Source organism: Dendrobates tinctorius, unplaced genomic scaffold, assembly GCF_039654945.1.
Source record: "Dendrobates tinctorius isolate UK_male_01 unplaced genomic scaffold, ASM3965494v1 ptg000241l, whole genome shotgun sequence".
NCBI lineage: Eukaryota > Metazoa > Chordata > Amphibia > Anura > Dendrobatidae > Dendrobates > Dendrobates tinctorius.
Genome location: NW_027361908.1, coordinates 10,022,085 through 10,043,084, shown reverse-complemented (window position 1 = coordinate 10,043,084; position 21,000 = coordinate 10,022,085). Strand labels below are relative to the sequence as shown.

Here is a 21,000-nt window from a genome sequence, read left to right as displayed (position 1 = left end):
GCTCGAACCAGTCTGCCCATTCTCCTCTGACCTCTGGCATCAACATGGCATTTCCGGCCACAGAACTGCCGCTCACTGGATTTTTTTTCTTTTTCGGACCATTCTCTGTAAACCCTAGAGATGGTTGTGCGTGAAAATCCCAGTAGATCAGCAGTTTCTGAAATTCTCAGACCAGCCCTTCTGGCACCAACAATCATGCCACGTTCAAAGGCACTCAAATCACCTTTCTTCCCCATACTGATGCTCGGTTTGAACTGCAGGAGATTGTCTTGACCATGTCTACATGCCTAAATGCACTGAGTTGCCGCCATGTGATTGGCTGATTAGAAATTAAGTCTTAACACACAGTTGGACAGGTGTACCTAATAAAGTGGCCAGTGAGTGTATATACTACATGCTACATACATGCAACATACACACTACATGCTACATACATGCAACATACATACTACATACATGCTACATACTACATACATGCTACATACATACTACATATATACCACATGCATGCAACATGCATACTACATATATACTGCATATATACTACATGCATGCAACATACATATATACTACATACAATACATACATATAGACATACAGTACATATAACATAGAGTACATACTCACCGTCACTTGTCACTTTGATCCCCGAAGCCATTGTCCCCTTGAGGAATAAATATCAAAATAAAAAAACACCAATATACTTACCCCGATCCGCAGAAGTCCACGAGGGTCCCACGTCCATCTTGCGTGGAGAACAGCAGCATCAGCTGATGCTACCGTTCTCTACCAGCTCCAGTAATACAATGAAGGAAGGTAGGTATCCTTCCGCACTGTATTCCTCCACCACTTTAAAAAAAAAAAAAAAAGTCCCTAGTCTCACTTTATGCCATTGCTGCGTGGGAAATTCCCACGCAGCAATGGCATAAAGTAAGACTAGGGACTTTTTTTTTTTTAAAAATGTATGTTGCATGCATGTAGTATATATGCAGTATATATGTAGTATGCATGTTGCATGCATGTGGTATATATGTAGTATGTATGTAGCATGTATGTAGTATGTAGTATGTATGTTGCATGTATGTAGCATGTAGTGTGTATGTATGTAGCATGTATGTAGTATGTATGTTGCATGTATGTAGCATGTAGTGTGTATGTTTCATGTATGTAGCATGTAGTATATATGTAGTATGTATGTTACATGTAGTATATATAGTATATATGTAGTATGCATGTTGCATGCATGTAGTATATATGTTGTATGTATGTTGCATGCATGTAGTATATATGTATTATGTATGTAGTATGTAGCATGTATGTAGTATGTAGCATGTATGTAGCATGCATGTAGTATGTAGCATGTATGTAGTATGCATGTTGCATGTAGTATGTATGTTACATGTAGTATATATGTAGTATGCATGTTGTATGTATGTAGCATGTATGTAGCATGTATGTAGCATGTATGTAGCATGTAAATTTTTTTTTTTTTTTTTTTTTTTTACATTCAACACATTAGCCGGATGATGGGACTACTACTGTCCCATCATTGGCTAATGTGTCAATCACTGTCATGGTAGCAGGCATCGCCTGATGGGACTTGTAGTCCCATCGGACGATGCCTGCACAGACCCCCGGAGCCTGCACAGACCACCAGCAGGCCGGCACAGCCCCCCGGAGCCTGCACAGACCACCGGCAGGCCGGCACAGCCCCCCGGAGCCTGCACAGACCACCGGCAGGCCGGCACAGCCCCCCGGCAGGCCGGCACAGCCCTCTGGCAGGCCGGCACAGCCCCCCCGGAGCCTGCACAGACCACCGGCAGGCCGGAACAGCCCCCCCGGCAGGCCGGCACAGACCCCCGGAGCCTGCACAGACCACCGGCAGGCCGGCACAGCCCCCCGGCAGGCCGGCACAGACCCCCGGAGCCTGCACAGACCACCGGACAGTCGGCACAGCCCCCCCGATGGCCCAAACTGACGGCGCATCATGATGCGCAAAGACAGCGCATCATGATGACGTCATTTCGGCAGCCAATCAGAGCCACAAAAGTGGCTCATTGCATTTTGGACTTCCGATTCCGGTATCCGATACGAAAAAAGTATCGGTACTCAGTATCGGAATTCCGATACGGCAAATATAGGCCGATACCCGATACTTGCGGTATCGGAAAGCTCAACACTACTCATGACGAGGCCCATCTATTTCTCCATACAGAATCATTGGTCCCATATAATGTTTGAAACAGTATATGATGAGCTCCACATAATGCTACAGTATATGTTGGTCCCCATGGATGAAGCTCCACTGTCTTATGGGCCCAAATAATGCTCCAAACATAATGGGCCCCATTTCTAATGCTCTAGTGTATAATGGGCCCTGTAAATGCTGCTCCAGTGTCTGATATCCACCTTTGGAATGTTCCGGTGTATGGTGGGCCCCATCTATCATTCTCCAGAGTATAGTGCTCCCCAAAAATTGCTGTCCCAACATTGAAAACAATCAAATAAGTCTCCTCGCTAGGGAATCCCTGTACTAGTCTGGACTCCTCGTCGTCCCCATCTTCCATCTCACTGCACAGTATTTCAACCTTGCAAGTGCTGTGATCCTGAGCAAGCAGGGGGGGCCCACTCGTTGGCGAAAGCACTGGCACAGGGCCCCTGATAGTACGGTGGTGTGTCTGATGGTGGGTGGGCCGAACCTGCACTTTCATCTGCAGCTTCCTCTTTGTCACCGTGTAAGATGGAACTGTATATGGGAAGGGTAACCTGAGTTTCATCAGGGTCAGATTCAGGCCGTGTAGCGTGCGAGGGGAATGTAGTGGTCTGGGTCAATGTACCAGCAGATTCATCGAGCAGTGGCTGGGCATCAGTGGCATTACCTTCCTCCTAGGGAGTGTGATGTCATGCTTGGGAGCAACGAAGGATCTCTCTAGCAGGTTAACTGATTGGGCGGCGTTATTCCCACGAGTCATGACCCTCCAAACAGTGTTCATGAAGGCAAAGTGTTTGTTTTACGTGGGCAGTATGGTTGCAAAGCTGAACCTTAAAGGAATGTCCAGAAGGGCACCACCAGGAGTGGAGCCTATGGTTAAATTTGACTCCACCTGGGAAACCTCAACCATGCCAGCTACATAAAAGATGCACACATTGCAAGCTTAATTCCGTTAACGAACGAGACTCCGTCATGCCCCGCGGTCCGAGTCCGGCTTACTAGAGGGACACGTGAGGCTCTGGCACATGAGATTGGCCAATAACTGGTGTGTCATGCCCTTACATGTCCGTGGCTGCATGTGCGCTACACTGAAAAGGCCAGCGTTAGTCGCTTACAGGTGCAGATAACCCGCTGAACAACGTTAGCGATGGGGATCACTGATTACAATTATTACCCGCAAACGATGATTTCCCAGTAAGTGCAGGTCAACCGCAGTTCCGGAATTAGGCCTAGCCGTCATTCCTGAAAAAAATGAAAAACTTACGTGTGCAAACCACAGGTGCTGTAGCTTGCTTAACAGCTCGCCAGCCGTTCTCACGCCCAGTATGGATTACACGTGATTGCACAAAGGTGAGAAAGGGTACCGTATCCCCGGATAACATGTATGGATAGCGTACACATTCAAAATATATGTTAATACATCAGGAGGCAGGCTCAGACGGTGTTAGGCCCAGTATGGCTTGCACGTGATTGTACAAAAGTGAGAAAGGTTACCGTATCCCCGGATAACATGTATGGATAGCGTACACATTCAAAATATATGTCTATACATCAGGAGGCAGGCTCAGACATGTTAGGCCCAGTATGGCTTGCACGTGATTGCACAAAGGTGAGAAAGGGTACCGTATCCCCGGATAGCATGTATGGATAGCGTACACATTCAAAATATATGTCTATAGATCAGGAGGCAGGCTCAGACGGTGTTAGGCCCAGTATGGATTGCACGTGATTGCACAAAGGTGAGAAAGGGTACCGTATCCCCGCATAACATGTATGGATAGCGTACACATTCAAAATATATGTCTATACATCAGGAGGCAGGCTCAGACGGTGTCAGGCACAGTATGGATTTGATGGCCCAGACTACACAGCGGAGGAGCAGGGAGAGGTAAAGATTGCAAATGCTGGGGCCCTGCCCAAGCAAGGGGGGCCCACTCGTGGGCGTCGGTACTGGCACTGGGCCCCTCATAGTACGGCGGTGTGTCTGACGGCGGGTGTGCACCACCACAGTCAGAGACACTTGATTGCACTATGAGGGACCCTGTGCCAGTGCCCGCGCCCAAGAGTCGGCCTACCCACCTGTCCAGGGCAACGGCATTCGCACGGTGTCGTGCGCTAGGTGGTGACCCCGGCCATGGGGGGGGGGAGGCAGCACAGTTAGGGAGTTTTAGAAAGTGGCATATGTTGATGTTGGACATTCAGCTGATGCAAAAGGCGAAATAGGTCAAGTCCCAGGAAGAGGTGGACCAAAGCAAGCCATTTTTCTGTCACCCTATGTGTCATCAGGGGAAGGTGGGACAAAATCCTTGGAAACCCATGCATGGTTCATTTTAATGAAGGTTAGATCATCCACATTTTGGGTTGACAGACGGGTCCTTTTTTCTGTCAGGATTGATCCAGCTGCACTGAAGACTCTTTCCGATAGCACACTTGCAGCTGGGCAAGCGAGCTCCTGTAAGGCATATTGTGCCAATTCAGGCCAGGTGTCCAGTTTAGCGGCCCAATAGTCAAAGGGGAATGACCTGTGTGGGAGAACATCGATATGGGAGGAAAAGTAGTTTGTAACCATAGTTGACAACTGCTGTCTCCTGTCACTTTCCATCAATGCAGTATTACCAGTTGTGTGAGCGGTACTTGAAAAATCAGTCCACAACATTGTCATGAAACCTCTGTCTCCAACGCCACTTCTGCTGTGTGCACCACGAACACCTCTGCCAAGCTGCCCCCGGCCCGTACGGCTCATGTGAGAACCATCACCGCTGCTGTGTGCTGGGAATGCCTCAAGCAACCGATTTACCAGAGTTGCTTGTTTATTAGCCAATATTAGGTCAAGGTTCTCCTGTGGCATGATGTTTTGTAATTTGCCTTTATAGCGTGGATCCAGGATGCTGGCCAACCAGTAGTCGTCATCGTTCATCATTTTGGCAATGCGGGGGTCCCTTTTTAGGATCTGCAAGGCATAATCTGACATGTGGGCCAATGTTCCCGGTGTCAATGATGCACTGCGAGTGCTGGTTGGAGGAGCACTTTCTGGCAAATCCACATCCCTCCAGTTACGCACAAACCCTGTACCAGACCTTGCCATGCCAACAGTTTCACTTGCCCCACGAGATGCATCCTCCTCCCCTAAGTAATCATCCCCATCATCATCCTCCTCCTCCTCTTCTTCCTCCACCTCGTCCAGGAGAGGTCCCTGAGCAGACAATGGCTGAATGTCATCAAGGATTCCCTCCTCCTCTTCCTCCTCATCAACATTGGCTGCAGACGCCTGCTCCTTAAGGTGCGTCAAAGTTTGCATGAGCAGACGCATAAGTGGGATGCTCATGCTTAGGATGGCGTCGTCTGCGCTTACCAGCCGTGTGCATTCCTCAAAACACTGAAGGACTTTACAGAGGTCTTTCAGCTTCTACCACTGCACACCTGTCAACTCCATGTCTGCTCTCAAAGTGCCTGGCCGTGTATCCTCCCACAAATGCATTATGGCCTGCCTCTGCTCGCACAGCCGCTCCACCATGTGCAGGGTGGAGTTCCACCTTGTTGCAATGTCGATAATGAGGCGGTGGTTGGGAAGGTGGAGCAATCGCTGCAGCTTCTGCATACGAACGGAGTGTACAGGCGACCGGCGGATGTGCGCGCACAGTCTTCGCACCTTCTGGAGCAGGGCTGTTAACTCCGGATAATTTTTGAGGAAGCACTGCACCACCAGGTTCAAGATGTGAGCCAAGCAAGGTATGTGGCTGAGTTTTGAAAGGGCTATGGCTGCCACAAAATTATGGCCGTTATCACTAACTACCTTGCCTGCCTCAAGATGTACACTGCCCAGCCATGACTCAGTTTGTCGATTCAAGTACTCGGCCAGCACCTCGGCGGTGTGTCTGTCGCCCAAACACATCATCTGCAACACAGCCTGCTGACGCTTTCCACTAGCTGCTTGATAGGGGGACACCTCGTGTGCAACAGTGGCAGCTGCAGATGGAGTGCTCGTACGACTGCGCTCTGTGGACGAGCTTTCGCTTCTGGAGGAGGAGGAGGAGGGTCGAACGCCTACAGCCAACTGTTTCCTATACCGTGGGCTAGGCAGCACTGTCCCACCACCGCTGTCCCCTGTGGACCCTGCATCCACCACATTAACCCAGTGCGCAGTGATGGACACGTAACGGCCCTGGCCATGCCGACTGGACCATGCATCAGTTGTGAGGTGCACCTTTCCACTCACTGACTGCTTGAGTGCATGGACAATGCGGTCTTTTACATGATGGTGGAGGGCTGGGATGGCTTTGCGAGAGAAGAAGTGGCGACTGGGTAGGTCATAGCGTGGTACTGCATAGGCCATGAGTTCGCGGAAAGCTGCGCTTTCCACCAACCGATAGGGCATCATCTCAAACGAGATTAGTTTGGCAATGTGGGCGTTCAAACCCAGTGTACGCGGATGAGAGACTGAGTACTTTCTTGACCTACTCATAGTGTCTGGGAGGGTGAGCTGGACTTGAGAGCTGCATATGGTGGAAGTAGCGGTGGACAGGGCGGACTGAGAGAGGGTTGATGATGGTGATGGAGTTGGTGTTCTTTCTGATGGCCTAGATTCAGTATTTCGTTGATATAACAGTGGGATTCCCTGACTGCTGTGGCCTTGCAACGACACCTCAACATTTGCTGCTGTGCTAACCGGTGGGCTTACAGTGAGGGAAACAATGTAGCGTTGCTGACTACCTTCTTTGTGATCAGTTGCACATGTGGCACTTGAGGTTTGGTGTTGTGTCCACGCTTGCAAGTGCATGGTGGTTAAATGTCTAAGCATGCAACTGGTATTCAAATTTTTCAGATTTTTCCCTCGGCTAAAGGTCTTTGCGCACTTCTTACAGATAACCTTGGCCTGATCATGAGGATTTTGTTCAAAAAAGTGCCACACTGCACTCTTCCTACTTTGGCAGACATTTTGCGGCCTAGCACGCTGTGATCTTTTGACCCTCTGGACAAGCTGTCCAGCAACTCTTTTGATTTTTGGAACCTGTCTTTGGAGTGCTCCGGGCCTGCCAGATAACAGCTGTTGCGATGTCGATGTCTGCTGTGGATGCTCCTCATCTGAGCTATTGGAAGCAGCACCCTCTTCCCCCAATGGATGCCAATCTGGGTCAACAACTGGGTCATCCATCACCTCCTCTTCAATGTCATGTGCACCTTCCTCTGTGTCACCGTGTATGGTGGTATAGTGTGCAGGAAGGGGCACCTGAGTCTCATCAGGGTCAGAATCTGGCTCTGTACACTGCGAGGACAATGTAGTGCTCTGAGTGAATGTACCAGCAGAATCATCTATCAGCGGCTGTGCATCAGTGCACTCCATGTCAGATTCATCTTGGCCTGGGTAATTCACCATTTCACTTGATAATCCAGGCATGGTATGTGAAAACAGCTCCATGGAGTAATCAGTAGTATGGCCTGCGTCATCCTTCAATCTTGGTTGGGGTGAAGGACACAAGGAAAGGTGTGGTTCATGAACATGAGACTCCAATGACGACTCAGTGCTTTTACTTTTTACAACTTCAGAAGAGGAGGCGATAGAGCTGGAGGCTGAGTCAGCAATGTAAGACAAAACTTTTTCCTGATGCTCTGGCTTTAAAAGCAGTTTGCCAACTCCTAGAAAACTAAGCCTTCGAAGCCTTATGGAGCCAGATGATGATGCAGGCTCAACACCTCCTGCATTCGGTCCTATTTTGCTCTTGCCACTACCATAAGATCCACCACCAACACTATCATTACCAGCTGCCAACCCCCGCCCAATTCCACGGCCTCTTCCACCAGCCTTCCTTATTTTTTGTAGAAATGTAGACAAAATCCAACAAACTATATAGTAATGTAAAACAAGGTACAAGGTGTCTATAGGACAGGGGAGATTTTGAATTTCTGCACACACTTGTGGACACTGGACACTTATGGATTGTGTGAGGCCCACTGAATATCAGAGCGCTATGTCACAGGCTCAATGGCACAGGTGTGAAAAAAGTGACTACAGGATAAGGGAGATTTTGAATTTCTGCACACACTAGTGGACACTGGACACTTTTGGATTGTGTGAGGCCCACTGAATATCAGAGCACTATGTCACAGGCTCGATGGCACAGGTGTGAAAAAAGTGACTACAGGATAAGCGAGATTTTGAATTTCTGCACACAAGTGGACACTGGACACTTTTGGATTGTGTGAGGCCCACTGAATATCAGAGCGCTATGTCACAGGCTCGATGGCACAGGTGTGAAAAAAGTAACTACAGGATCACAGAGATTTTGAATTTCTGCACACACTTGTGGACACTGGACACTTATGGATTGTGTGAGGCCCACTGAATATCACAGCGCTATGTCACAGGCTCGATGGCACAGGTGTGAAAAAAGTGACTACAGGATAAGGGAGATTTTGAATTTCTGCACACACTAGTGGACACTGGACACTTTTGGATTGTGTGAGGCCCACTGAATATCAGAGCACTATGTCACAGGCTCGATGGCACAGGTGTGAAAAAAGTGACTACAGGATAAGGGAGATTTTGAATTTCTGCACACAAGTGGACACTGGACACTTTTGGATTGTGTGAGGCCCACTGAATATCAGAGCGCTATGTCACAGGCTCGATGGCACAGGTGTGAAAAAAGTGACTACAGGATCACAGAGATTTTGAATTTCTGCACACACTTGTGGACACTGGACACTTATGGATTGTGTGAGGCCCACTGAATATCACAGCGCTATGTCACAGGCTCGATGGCACAGGTGTGAAAAAAGTGACTACAGGATAAGGGAGATTTTGAATTTCTGCACACACTAGTGGACACTGGACACTTTTGGATTGTGTGAGGCCCACTGAATATCAGAGCACTATGTCACAGGCTCGATGGCACAGGTGTGAAAAAAGTGACTACAGGATAAGGGAGATTTTGAATTTCTGCACACAAGTGGACACTGGACACTTTTGGATTGTGTGAGGCCCACTGAATATCAGAGCGCTATGTCACAGGCTCGATGGCACAGGTGTGAAAAAAGTGACTACAGGATCACAGAGATTTTGAATTTCTGCACACACTTGTGGACACTGGACACTTATGGATTGTGTGAGGCCCACTGAATATCACAGCGCTATGTCACAGGCTCGATGGCACAGGTGTGAAAAAAGTGACTACAGGATAAGGGAGATTTTGAATTTCTGCACACACACCAGTGGACACTGGACACTTTTGGATTGTGTGAGGCCCACTGAATATCAGAGCGCTATGTCACAGGCTCGATGGCACAGGTGTGAAAAAAGTGACTACAGGATAAGGGAGATTTTGAATTTCTGCACACAAGTGGACACTGGACACTTTTGGATTGTGTGAGGCCCACTGAATATCAGAGCGCTATGTCACAGGCTCGATGGCACAGGTGTGAAAAAAGTGACTACAGGATAAGGGAGATTTTGAATTTCTGCACACACTAGTGGACACTGGACACTTTTGGATTGTGTGAGGCCCACTGAATATCAGAGCGCTATGTCACAGGCTCGATGGCACAGGTGTGAAAAAAGTGACTACAGGATAAGGGAGATTTTGAATTTCTGCACACACTAGTGGACACTGGACACTTTTGGATTGTGTGAGGCCCACTGAATATCAGAGCGCTATGTCACAGGCTCGATGGCACAGGTGTAAAAAAATGACTACAGGATCACAGAGATTTTGAATTTCTGCACACACTAGTGGACACTGGACACTTTTGGATTGTGTGAGGCCCACTGAATATCAGAGTGCTATGTCACAGGCTCGATGGCACAGGTGTGAAAAAAGTGACTACAGGATCACAGAGATTTTGAACTTCTGCACACACTTGTGGACACTGGACACTTATGGATTGTGTGAGGCCCACTGAATATCAGAGCGCTATGTCACAGGCTCGATGGCACAGGTGTGAAAAAAGTGACTACAGGATAAGGGAGATTTTGAATTTCTGCACACACTAGTGGACACTGGACACTTTTGGATTGTGTGAGGCCCACTGAATAGCAGAGCGCTATGTCACAGGATCGATGGCACAGGTGTGAAAAAAGTGACTACAGGATAAGGGAGATTTTGAATTTCTGCACACACTAGTGGACACTGGACACTTTTGGATTGTGTGAGGCCCACTGAATATCAGAGCGCTATGTCACAGGCTCGATGGCACAGGTGTGAAAAAAGTGACTACAGGATAAGGGAGATTTTGAATTTCTGCACACACTAGTGGACACTGGACACTTTTGGATTGTGTGAGGCCCACTGAATATCAGAGCGCTATGTCACAGGCTCGATGGCACAGGTGTGAAAAAAGTGACTACAGGATCACAGAGAATTTGAATTTCTGCACACACTAGTGGACACTGGACACTTTTGGATTGTGTGAGGCCCACTGAATATCAGAGCGCTATGTCACAGGCTCGATGGCACAGGTGTGAAAAAAGTGACTTCAGGATAAGGGAGATTTTGAATTTCTGCACACACTAGTGGACACTGGACACTTTTGGATTGTGTGAGGCCCACTGAATATCAGAGCGCTATGTCACAGGCTCGTTGGCACAGGTGTGAAAAAAGTGACTACAGGATAAGGGAGATTTTGAATTTCTGCACACACTAGTGGACACTGGACACTTTTGGATTGTGTGAGGCCCACTGAATATCAGAGCGCTATGTCACAGGCTCGATGGCACAGGTGTGAAAAAAGTGACTTCAGGATAAGGGAGATTTTGAATTTCTGCACACACTAGTGGACACTGGACACTTTTGGATTGTGTGAGGCCCACTGAATATCAGAGCGCTATGTCACAGGCTCGATGGCACAGGTGTGAAAAAAGTGACTTCAGGATAAGGGAGATTTTGAATTTCTGCACACACTAGTGGACACTGGACACTTTTGGATTGTGTGAGGCCCACTGAATATCAGAGCGCTATGTCACAGGTAGAAATTGGCTAGTGTATCACAAACTACAAGGTGTATGTAGAATTGGGCAGAATAGGAATCTCCCTAGAGTGTAGGTCTGTAAGAACGGAACAAGTCCTCCACTTATCCTTCCACAGTGACACACAGATAGCTTCACTGTGGCCGTGATAACAGCCGTTACACGGTACTGAGAGGAGCGTGCACGTACACGGCTGTCCGGTGTACATAAAATTGTCAAGCTCCGTGTTTTTTAAGTATACAGACTGACACATGCTGTCTCTCTATAGTTTTGAATGTGATCAAACAGCAAATATATTTAACTGTTTGAAAGCTAGACAAAACTAGTAGGTGCAGGTCTGTAAGAACGGAACATGTCCTCGACTTATTCTCACAGAGTGACACACAGATAGCTTCACTGTGGCTGTGATAAAACGGTACTGTGTGAGGAGCGTACACCGCTGTATGGTGTGAAAAAATGCACGCTCAGTACCTCAGCAGGACAAAAAAAAAAATTGGGATTGCTTTTAAAAAAGCAGTTTGCAGAGCAGTGGGTAAACAGCAATGCAGCTGTCAGGAAGCCTTAGAAGGCAGCCTAACAACCAACACCGCTGATCCACCACAATATAGCCTCCCCTTGCACTGCACACACAGTGACTGGTGTGTTGTACAGGCAAAATCGCTAGCAGCAGAAGCAGTTTTTTTTTCTTCTTCCCTGCCTAACACTCTCCCTACGGAATCAGCAGCAGCAACCTCTCCCTATGCTAAGATCGGCAGAAGTAAGATGGCGGTCGGCGTGCACGCCCTTTTATAACCCCTGTGACGCCCACCAAAGCAAGCCAATCACTTGCATGCCCTTCTGAAAGATGGTGGTGACCCCTGCCTATGTCATCACGTTGCCCACAGTGTCCATGGATCCTGATTGGCTGAAAAAGAGCGCAAAACAAACTTTTGAAACGTGACTTTGGCGCGTAAGTCGCCGACCTCGTGGCCGACCTCATCCTAGGGTCGGGTTTCGTTTCATGAAACCCGACTTTGCCAAAAGTCGGCGACTTTTGAAATTTTTCGACCCGTTTCGCTCAACTCTATTCATCAGTGTTTTACAGATATTGTTATCACTGTCCCCATTGGGACTCATAATCTAGATGCTCTATCAGTATGTCTTTCGAATGTAGGAGAAAACCAGAGAACCCAGAGGAAACCCACGCAAACACAGGGAAAACATACAAACTCAGGAACATAGAGGACTCCATTGATGAAAGGCTGCAGTGCTAACCACTGAACTACCATCCATTGACATGTACCCAGGGCCCATCCAGCTTGATTTGCATATGATTTCTACAATAGATTTCTCCTGACTGCCAAAATACATCATTTTTATTTGGAAATAATCACCTTTACAGCCATACTACTACTTCAATGTAAAAGTATGCTCACAGGTTAGTTAAGAATTTGCAATCATATCTGTATACAATCTTTATGTATATTGCCAACTTTATTCATTAATCAAAACATTAGCGTTGCCTTCCATGTGCTCCTACAAACTTTGCATTCCCATTAACTGAGGCACAAAAAATGATCATATTGATAGAGAAAATTCCAAATATAACATTATAAAAGCTTACTTACCGTACATCCTTTTAAGCCGATAACCATTTAAAGTTTGAAGGTAACAATTATCAGTTGTTAGGTGAAAGTAAAGCATTTAGCCCTGTTTATCACTATAGTAATTGTTATAATAATATAGGTTTAACACAGCGAAAAGCTTACTGCAAAACACCTCATTGACCTTGCCATGAATTATACATAGGAGCCTGTTCAGAAGCCGTAATGTTTGGCTCAATTATTTATAACATACATCTAAATAATTTCATTTTCTGAGAATTCCATTCAAATGTCCCTGGAAAGCTGGAGCTCATTTCATGCAATATGATTGTAGTGGCTCTGTTCATGGCAACCTCTTAGGCACTTTAGGCAGTGGCAGTTTTCTGCTCTTCTCTTCTGTAATGCCCATAAAAAGAAGTGATAATCCTGTCCACCTGTTAGCATTAATTAACACTACTGTAAGGCTATGTTCACATTTGTAGTGGATTCTGTCACATTTGAAAGAAGAAAGTTGGACAGTATGAGGTGATAGTGTTTGGTAATAGAATGGACATCTCACTGGAACTCATTCACACCAAATTTAAAGGGGTTTCCCTACAAACACTTTAATCAGTAGATCTCAGAATAAAAATAAGTTTCACTATTGGATATGTTAAAAAAAGCTCCTGTGCTGAGATAATCATATATAGTAAATGTGCCCTGGCTTTTCATTGTTTAGGGCTTTGTCTGACCTTACATGGACATAGTCTGATCATACCTCAGCTCTTGGGCAGGTGGGGGTGAAACAAAAGAAAGTACACAGACAGGACGTTACAGGATCATAACTGTTGGTTTCTGTAAACATTTTCCTGCCTGTTTAAAAACTAAGGGTCCCATTTCACATAGCGATGCTTCAGCGATACCGACAATGATATGACCTGGTAAGGATCACTGGTGCGTCGCTACATGGTCACTAGTAAGCTGTCAAACAGGCAGATCTACTCAACGACACAGCAACGATACAGCAATCCGTGTAACGACCTCGGCGGTCATAGAATCATAGAATCGTAGAGTTGGAAGGGACCTCCTGGGCCATCTGGTCCAACCCCCTGCTCAAAGCAGGATTCGCTAAATCATCCCAGACAGATATCTGTCCAGCCTCTGTTTGAAGACTTCTATTTAAGGAGAACTCACCACCTCTCGTGGCAGCCTGTTCCATTCATTGATCACTCTAACTGTCAAAAAGTTTTTTCTGATATCTAATCTGTGTCTTCTCCCATTCAGTTTCATGCCATTGCTTCTAGTCTTTCCTTGTGCAAATGAGAATAAAGATGATCCTTCTACAATGTGACAGCCCTTTAGATATTTGTAGACAGCTATTAAGTCTCCTCTCAGTCTTCTCTTTTGCAAACTAAACATTCCCAAATCCTGCAACCTTTCTTCATAAGACAGGGTTTGTAGTTCGGTCACCATTCTGGTCTCTCTTTTCTGAACTTGCTCCAGTTTGTTGATGTCTTTTTTAAAATGTGGCTCCCAAAACTGGACACAGTATTCCAGATGAGGTCTGACCAAAGAGGAGTAGAGGGCAATAATTACTTCACGTGATCTAGACTGAATGCTTCAGTTAATACATCCGAGAATTGCATATGCCTTTTTTGCTGCTGCATCATACTGTTGACTCAAATTCAGTCTGTGATCTATTAGTATACCCAAGTCTTTTTCACATGTGCTGTTGCTTAGCCCTATTCCTCCCATTCTGTATATGCTTTTTTCATTTTTATTGCCCAGATGTAGTACTTTGCATTTTTCCCTGTTAAAAACCATTCTGTTAGTTGCTGCCCACTTCTCCAGTTTATTTATATCTTTTTGAATCTTCTCTCTCTCTTCTCTAGTATTAGCTATCCCTCCTAGCTTTGTGTCATCAGCAAATTTAATCAGTTTACCTTCAATTCCTTCATCTAAATCGTTGATAAAGATGTTGAACAATACAGGGCCCAGGACAGAGCCCTGTGGTACCCCACTTGAGACATTCTTCCAACTGGATGTGCAGCCATTTACGACTACTCTTTGGGTCCGATCACTAGGCCAGTTATGAATCCACCTAACAGTTACCTTGTCCATTCCATACCTAGTCATTTTTTCAACAAGGATTGTGTGAGATACTTTGTCAAATGCTTTGCTGAAGTCAATATATACTATATCTACAGCATTTCCCTGATCCAACCAATCAGTGATTCTGTCATAGAAGGAAATTAAGTTAGTCTGACATGACTTATTAGATACAAACCCATACTGACTCTGTTTAATCACTTCATTCTTATCCAGGTACTGACATACATGTTGTTTAATAATTTGTTCAAAGATCTTTCCTTTTATAGAAGTCAGACTCACCGACCTATAGTTGCCTGGGTCCACCTTCTTCCCCTTTTTGAAGATAGGAACAACATTTGCTCTTCTCCAGTCTTCTGGGACTTCTCCTGTTCTCCACAAATTTTCAAAGATTATGGAGAGCGGTTCAAAAATTTCTTCTGCTATCTCCTTCAGTACTCTGGGGTGTAATTCATCTGGACCTGGAGACTTGAATTCATTTAGGTTAGCTAAGTGTTGCCTCACTATATTTCTGTTTATAGATATTCTGGATTCTTCTATTCCCTTAATAGGACAGTGAAGAATAGTTGATGTTACATTTCCTTTCTGAGAGAAAACAGATGCAAAATAGGAATTTAAAAGTTCGGCCTTCTCAACATCCTGTCTTACCATTTCATCATTTTCATCCTGTAGAAATCCTATAACATCTTTGACTTTTCTTTTACTTTTGACATATCCCCAAAATCCTTTATTATTGTTTTTGACATCTCTTGCAAGCCTCAATTCATTGTCAGCTTTAGCAGTCTGATTCGTGCCCTGCAGGTTCTGCAGACAGCATTATATTCTTCTTTAGACATGCCTTCCTTTTTCCATTTTATAAACATTTCTTTCTTCCTTTTTAGCATGTGCTTATGTTCTGTGTTCATCCATCTTGGTTTCCTTAAATGCCTCCTATTCTTCCCTCTTTTCGGAATTGTTAATGATTGTGCTTTGAGAATTTCATTTTTCAAGATTTCCCATCCTTCCTGGATATTTTTGTCCTTAAGGATATCCAGCCATTGGATCACCTCCAATTCTCTTTCTGAATCCCTTAAAATATGCCTTTCTGAAATCTAACCTTGACGTCTGAAACTTCACAGGTCTTCCTCCTCTAGTTATCCAAAATTTTAAAATAGTATGGTCGCTACCTCCTAGGGTCCCAGCCACTTTTACCTCCTCAACCATTTCCTCCCTGTTTATAAGGATTAGATCCAAGGTAGCAGTTCCCCTTGTTTTCTCCCCTACCTTTTGGAAGATAAAGTTGTCAGCAAGAGAGGATAAGAATTTCCTTGACCTGTTAGTTTTGCCTGAGAGAGATTCCCAACAAATGTCAGGATAGTTGAAATCTCCCATGACAACTATGTCATATTTTTTGGAGAACTTGGCCATTTGATGCATAAAGAGTTCATCCATATCTTCAGCTTGCACAGGCGGCCTGTAGTAAATGCCTACAATGGTGTCCTTTCCATTATTCTGTCCTTGTATTCTTACCTAAACAGTTTCCACAGAACTCCCATTGTTTGGAGTGGCGGATGGCACTAAATAAAAAATATGAATAAAGTGCCTTCGCCGCTCGGGGTCCACCGTGCGGAGAATGGAAAACTGCAGCTAGTAGATGCAGAGCACTATGGCGGTAATGTGCACAGGGTTTAACTGCACCCAATGTGCACTAAAGCAAGCTCTGTTACACTCACAGAGCTGCAGGCAAAAAGCATACACAAAACGCTGAGTCTGTTCAGGGTCACAGAGTCTCAGCGATGCAGACACGGTATTCAGGGTCACAGGAGTAGCCTCAGACAACAGGACTACTCCGTCTAGACCTACCGTTAAATAAGGTGTGTGGCATCGCAACAGCGGACGCAGAGATAAGCTGCAACTGCAGCGCGGCAAGAACTGAGCCGCTGGTAAGGCGCTGCAATAACGCTGGTGCAATGCAGATGCTAAGCTGCTGAGCAAGATGGAGCTAGACGCTGGCGTTGGCGCTACTACTGGCAGGAAGCAATCAATCACACAAAAGTATTATCAGAGGGAAGGGGTTTCTTAATAAGTCACTCACCAGTCCAAGCATCCATCATCAAACAAACAGCAGTAAGTCTGAAAAATACTAGCGCATGGTGGAACAGCCATGTGTGCTTTTTATACCAAACGGGACCTTCCGGAAATCTCCAAGGCTCCAAGAGGAGCCAATAGGACTCGACACAGGACCTGAGCACCTGACTCCCGAACTCCAATGGAAGTTTGCCCCATGAGCATGCTCAGTTAAGGGAACAAAGGACTTAGCCTCTGGAGAGAGTTGCCGCAAGGCACTCTCCTCTGCTATCTCCTCTGCAGCAGATGAAGCGCAGGAGACTGCAGAATGTAAGGGTCTAGATTTCAACATAGGAGAGGTAGAAATCTGACTCCTAACACCGAGTCTCTGAAGCTTCAATCTCTGTGCAGATATACGCATTTCTAACATACAATGCGACACCTCCTCCTTGTTTATCAAGTCTATTTCTTGCAAATAAGTTGTATCCTTCCAGCCTTGTATTCCAATCATGTGTATTGTCCCACCAAGTTTCAGTGATTCCAATGACGTCATATTTCTTTTCCTGCGTTAGTAGTTCCAATTCACCTTGTTTGTTGCCCATGTATAGAAACATTTTAGTTTGTAATTGGTTTCTCTTTCTCCAATATTTTTATTATTTACTGTAGATTCTTTTGTTCTTCCTTTCCACTTCTAATAGCAGAGTTCTCAATAGCATTCATCAGGTGTATGGCTTTTTCTGGCCTTTTGCTTCCCTTCCCGCATTGTTCTAGTTTAAAGCTCTCCTGATGAGTGTAGCAAGGCGACTTCCAAATACATGTTTTCCAGTCTTCGTAAGGTGCACCCCATCTCTAGCAAGTAGTCCATCGTATAGGTAATTCACTCCGTGATCCAGAAATCCAAATCATTGCTGACGGCACCATCGACGTAGCCAGTTGTTCACCTGCATAATCTTATTCCACCTCCTTGTTCCATGGCCATCCACTGGGAGGATGGAAGAGAAGACCACCTGCGCTCCCAGTTCCTTCACTTTCTTACCTAAGTTTTCAAAGTCTCTGCAGATGGTTTCCAGGTCATTTCTTGCTGTGTCATTTGTCCCCACATGTATTAGCAGGAATGGGTAGTCATCTGTAGGTCTGAAGAATCCTGATATCCTGTCAGACACATCTTTAATTTTTGCACCTGGAAGACAGCACATTTCTCTTGAGGTTTTATCCGGTCTGCAGATAGCAGCCTCTGTTCCTCTCAACAGGGAATCCCCCATGACCACCACTCCCCGTTTCTTCTTCACAACATTTTTCTTTCTCCATCCAGGATGACTCTGAGGGCGTACAAGGTTGCTGTTTGTGGGCAATGTCTGATCCTGATGTATTTCTTCATTGTTCTCCTGTGTAAGAGCCTGGTACTGGTTCCTGAGCAGTATGGGTGCTGACTGCCTCCCAATCCTCTTGCTTCTCTGAGTCACATTTTTCCATTCCTCTGTTTCTTCAGGTGCACTTCGAATTTCCTCTCTTTCTGTAACATGAAGAGATAATTCTGCTCTGTCTAAGAACTCTTCACCTTCCTTAATGATTTTCAATGTAGCTAACCTCTCTTCGAGATTTTGCAACTTTTCCTCCAACAGGGGCACAAGCTTGCATTTATAGCATGTGAAGTTTGGCTTTTCCACTGGTAAGTCTGGTATCTTGTCACACAGCAGCTATTCTGATGACTCACGCCTGCGTCCCTGAGTTCTGCGTCGCCAACAAGGTCGCTCGTCAGCGTCAAACACAGCGATGCATGCTGGCCAACAGGACGCCAATGATCAAAAAATGGCCCAGGACATTCGAGCATGATCAGCGATATCCAGTGGGCGGGCTGTTGCCGCTATGTGTCACAGGTAGCGACATCGCTGGCGAGGTCGCCGTTGCATCACAAAATCTGTGACATTTCAGCGATCTTGCTAACGATCTTGTTATGTGAGACGGGGCCTTAACTCAGAAAAAATCATCTGTGATCCCCTGCTGTCCTGTCTGTATACTCTGTTGATGCCTCCCCTGATTAGTAGATGTGGTGTTATGATTGGGTCACCGAGGAGGAGAGCAAGCCCAAGCTAAGCCACAGAGAACCAGAGAGGTTGGTAACTAAGTGGATTGCAGACTCCTGATCCTATCCACACAACTAGCAGTAGCCGTGGAGCGTGCCTATGATGATCCTAGATGCCTTGGCACAGCTGGAGAGCGAACTAAGCCTAAAGCAAGAAAGGGGAAATCTAAACTGCCCCAGAGCAGACCCCAAAGGAATAGATAGCCCCCAAACATATATTGTCGGTGAGAAAAGATGAAAACACAAACGCAGGCTGGAAAATAGACTGAACAAATGATGGGGCCCACACTGACTAGACAGGACAGGAAAGGAAAGACACTGTCTGCAATCATGCAAAAAACCCTGCAAAAAAGTCCAACACGTCTAATGCAAAAAATACTGAAGTCGCCCCACTTCGCCCACTATATCAGCACTCTGGTATATTCTGAAAGCAGAGCAAAAAGAGGCCAATCTAATAAGGGACAAAAACAAACTGGTACAAGCAGTAACATATGGATGGTGATTCAGCACAGCCCCAGCCGGAGCTGGCTGACCACACAAAACTGAGATAGACAAAACCAGATCAAATGTAAACAGAATAGCAAATGAACACTTAGCTGAACATGCAGGGACTGAGCTGGAAACTAAGACCTCAGGAGGCAGGAAGGAAATCACCAGCAGGGATAGAGGAAGTCGGCTGTCTTAAATCCCAATCTGAAACTCCAGATCTCCAATCGTCGTCCTCATTATCAGGTGGCAAGCCTCTGTTAATCAGATCAGCTCCATTACCTCCATTAACCACCAGAGGGAGCCCAGAAAGAGAACTTGCAACCCCTCTGTCAATTTGACCAGCTCCACTACCTTCAGTAGTAACCAGAGGGAGGCCAGAAAGCGAATTCACAACAATGTGGTATGATCAGACCAAGTTCCTGCACGGTCAGACAAATCCATTTCAGAGAAGCACATTTATAAGATTATTTTGGGACAGGAACATTTTTTTTAACACATCCAATTGTGGAACTTATTTTTATTCTAAGATCTATTGATTAAACCGTACTTTATTCATGGAAAACCCCTTTAAGTTAATGAGTTCCACTGAGTGCCACTGGACCTAATTCAGCTTTAATCATTTTAGTCTACTCTTATGAGGAATGAAATTCACAATGCAGATGTGAGCCTAGTCTTATTTTGCAGAAACATTACATTACTTACTTGATACTGATTCTGAGAATTTACTTTCTATAGATCAGAGCTGTATCACAATTTTACAGGATTTGGAAATAGGTCTTCCAGCATTCCATACCCCATTTTATTATTTTTTAATCGTAGGAAGTGCAATTTTTAAATTTGGCATTAAATAGTTATCTGACATAGGAAATGCTAACAGTCCCACTCTTTCATTGCTCAAGTACGTTAGTAAGGATCTGGCTAACAAGAAGTTTGTTGACTTCTTCCAGGACCAGCAAACTGGATGTGGAATATAATTCTAGACTTTATTACAAGTTTTGACTCAGCAACAGCATAAAAACATGCTATACATCATATATAAAGATACTCTGCTGTTTATAATATGTATATCAATATATAAAGTGGATATACAATTTATAATATTTTGGTAATGACTGGACAATTTAAAGGACAGGTGACGCATCAGTTCAAATCAGCAAATTAGCAACCTGAAAGGGTTTTTCTTAGACTTACTTGGTCATATTTATATTTTCCTCGAGGATTCTTTTCTCTGATAGCTTTTGGGATAATCGATCCTGAAGATCTTTTAGTTTCGCAGTTACTTCCTTTAGCTCTATTCTCTTGATTTTGAGTTTATCCATGTGAACTTTTAAATCCGCCTCTGCTGTTTCCAGTCTTTGACGTTTTGGCGCTACAATCTTTAAGAAAAATACAGAATATCCCAAAGAAAAGTTTAGATTGTTGCTTATGCTATTTTTGTGGATTTATAATCAGCCTTGAGAATGCTATTGATCAAGCCATTTTTTGCATGAAAAGTATATCAAGCATAGTATAATCACGACTACCTTATTTTTTTGTATTA

General features: G+C 45.2%; 1 protein-coding gene across 1 annotated transcript in view; it reads right to left on the bottom strand.

The window, feature by feature from the left end:
- LOC141060642 (dynein axonemal heavy chain 3-like) overlaps positions 1-21,000 on the bottom strand; it is a 2,648,786-nt gene that overhangs the window by 392,737 nt on the left and 2,235,049 nt on the right. Inside the window, exon 63 of the mRNA XM_073556958.1 lies at positions 20,652-20,836. Within this exon, the coding sequence (XP_073413059.1) occupies positions 20,652-20,836 (185 nt within the window). The remainder of the gene's footprint in view (positions 1-20,651; positions 20,837-21,000) is intronic.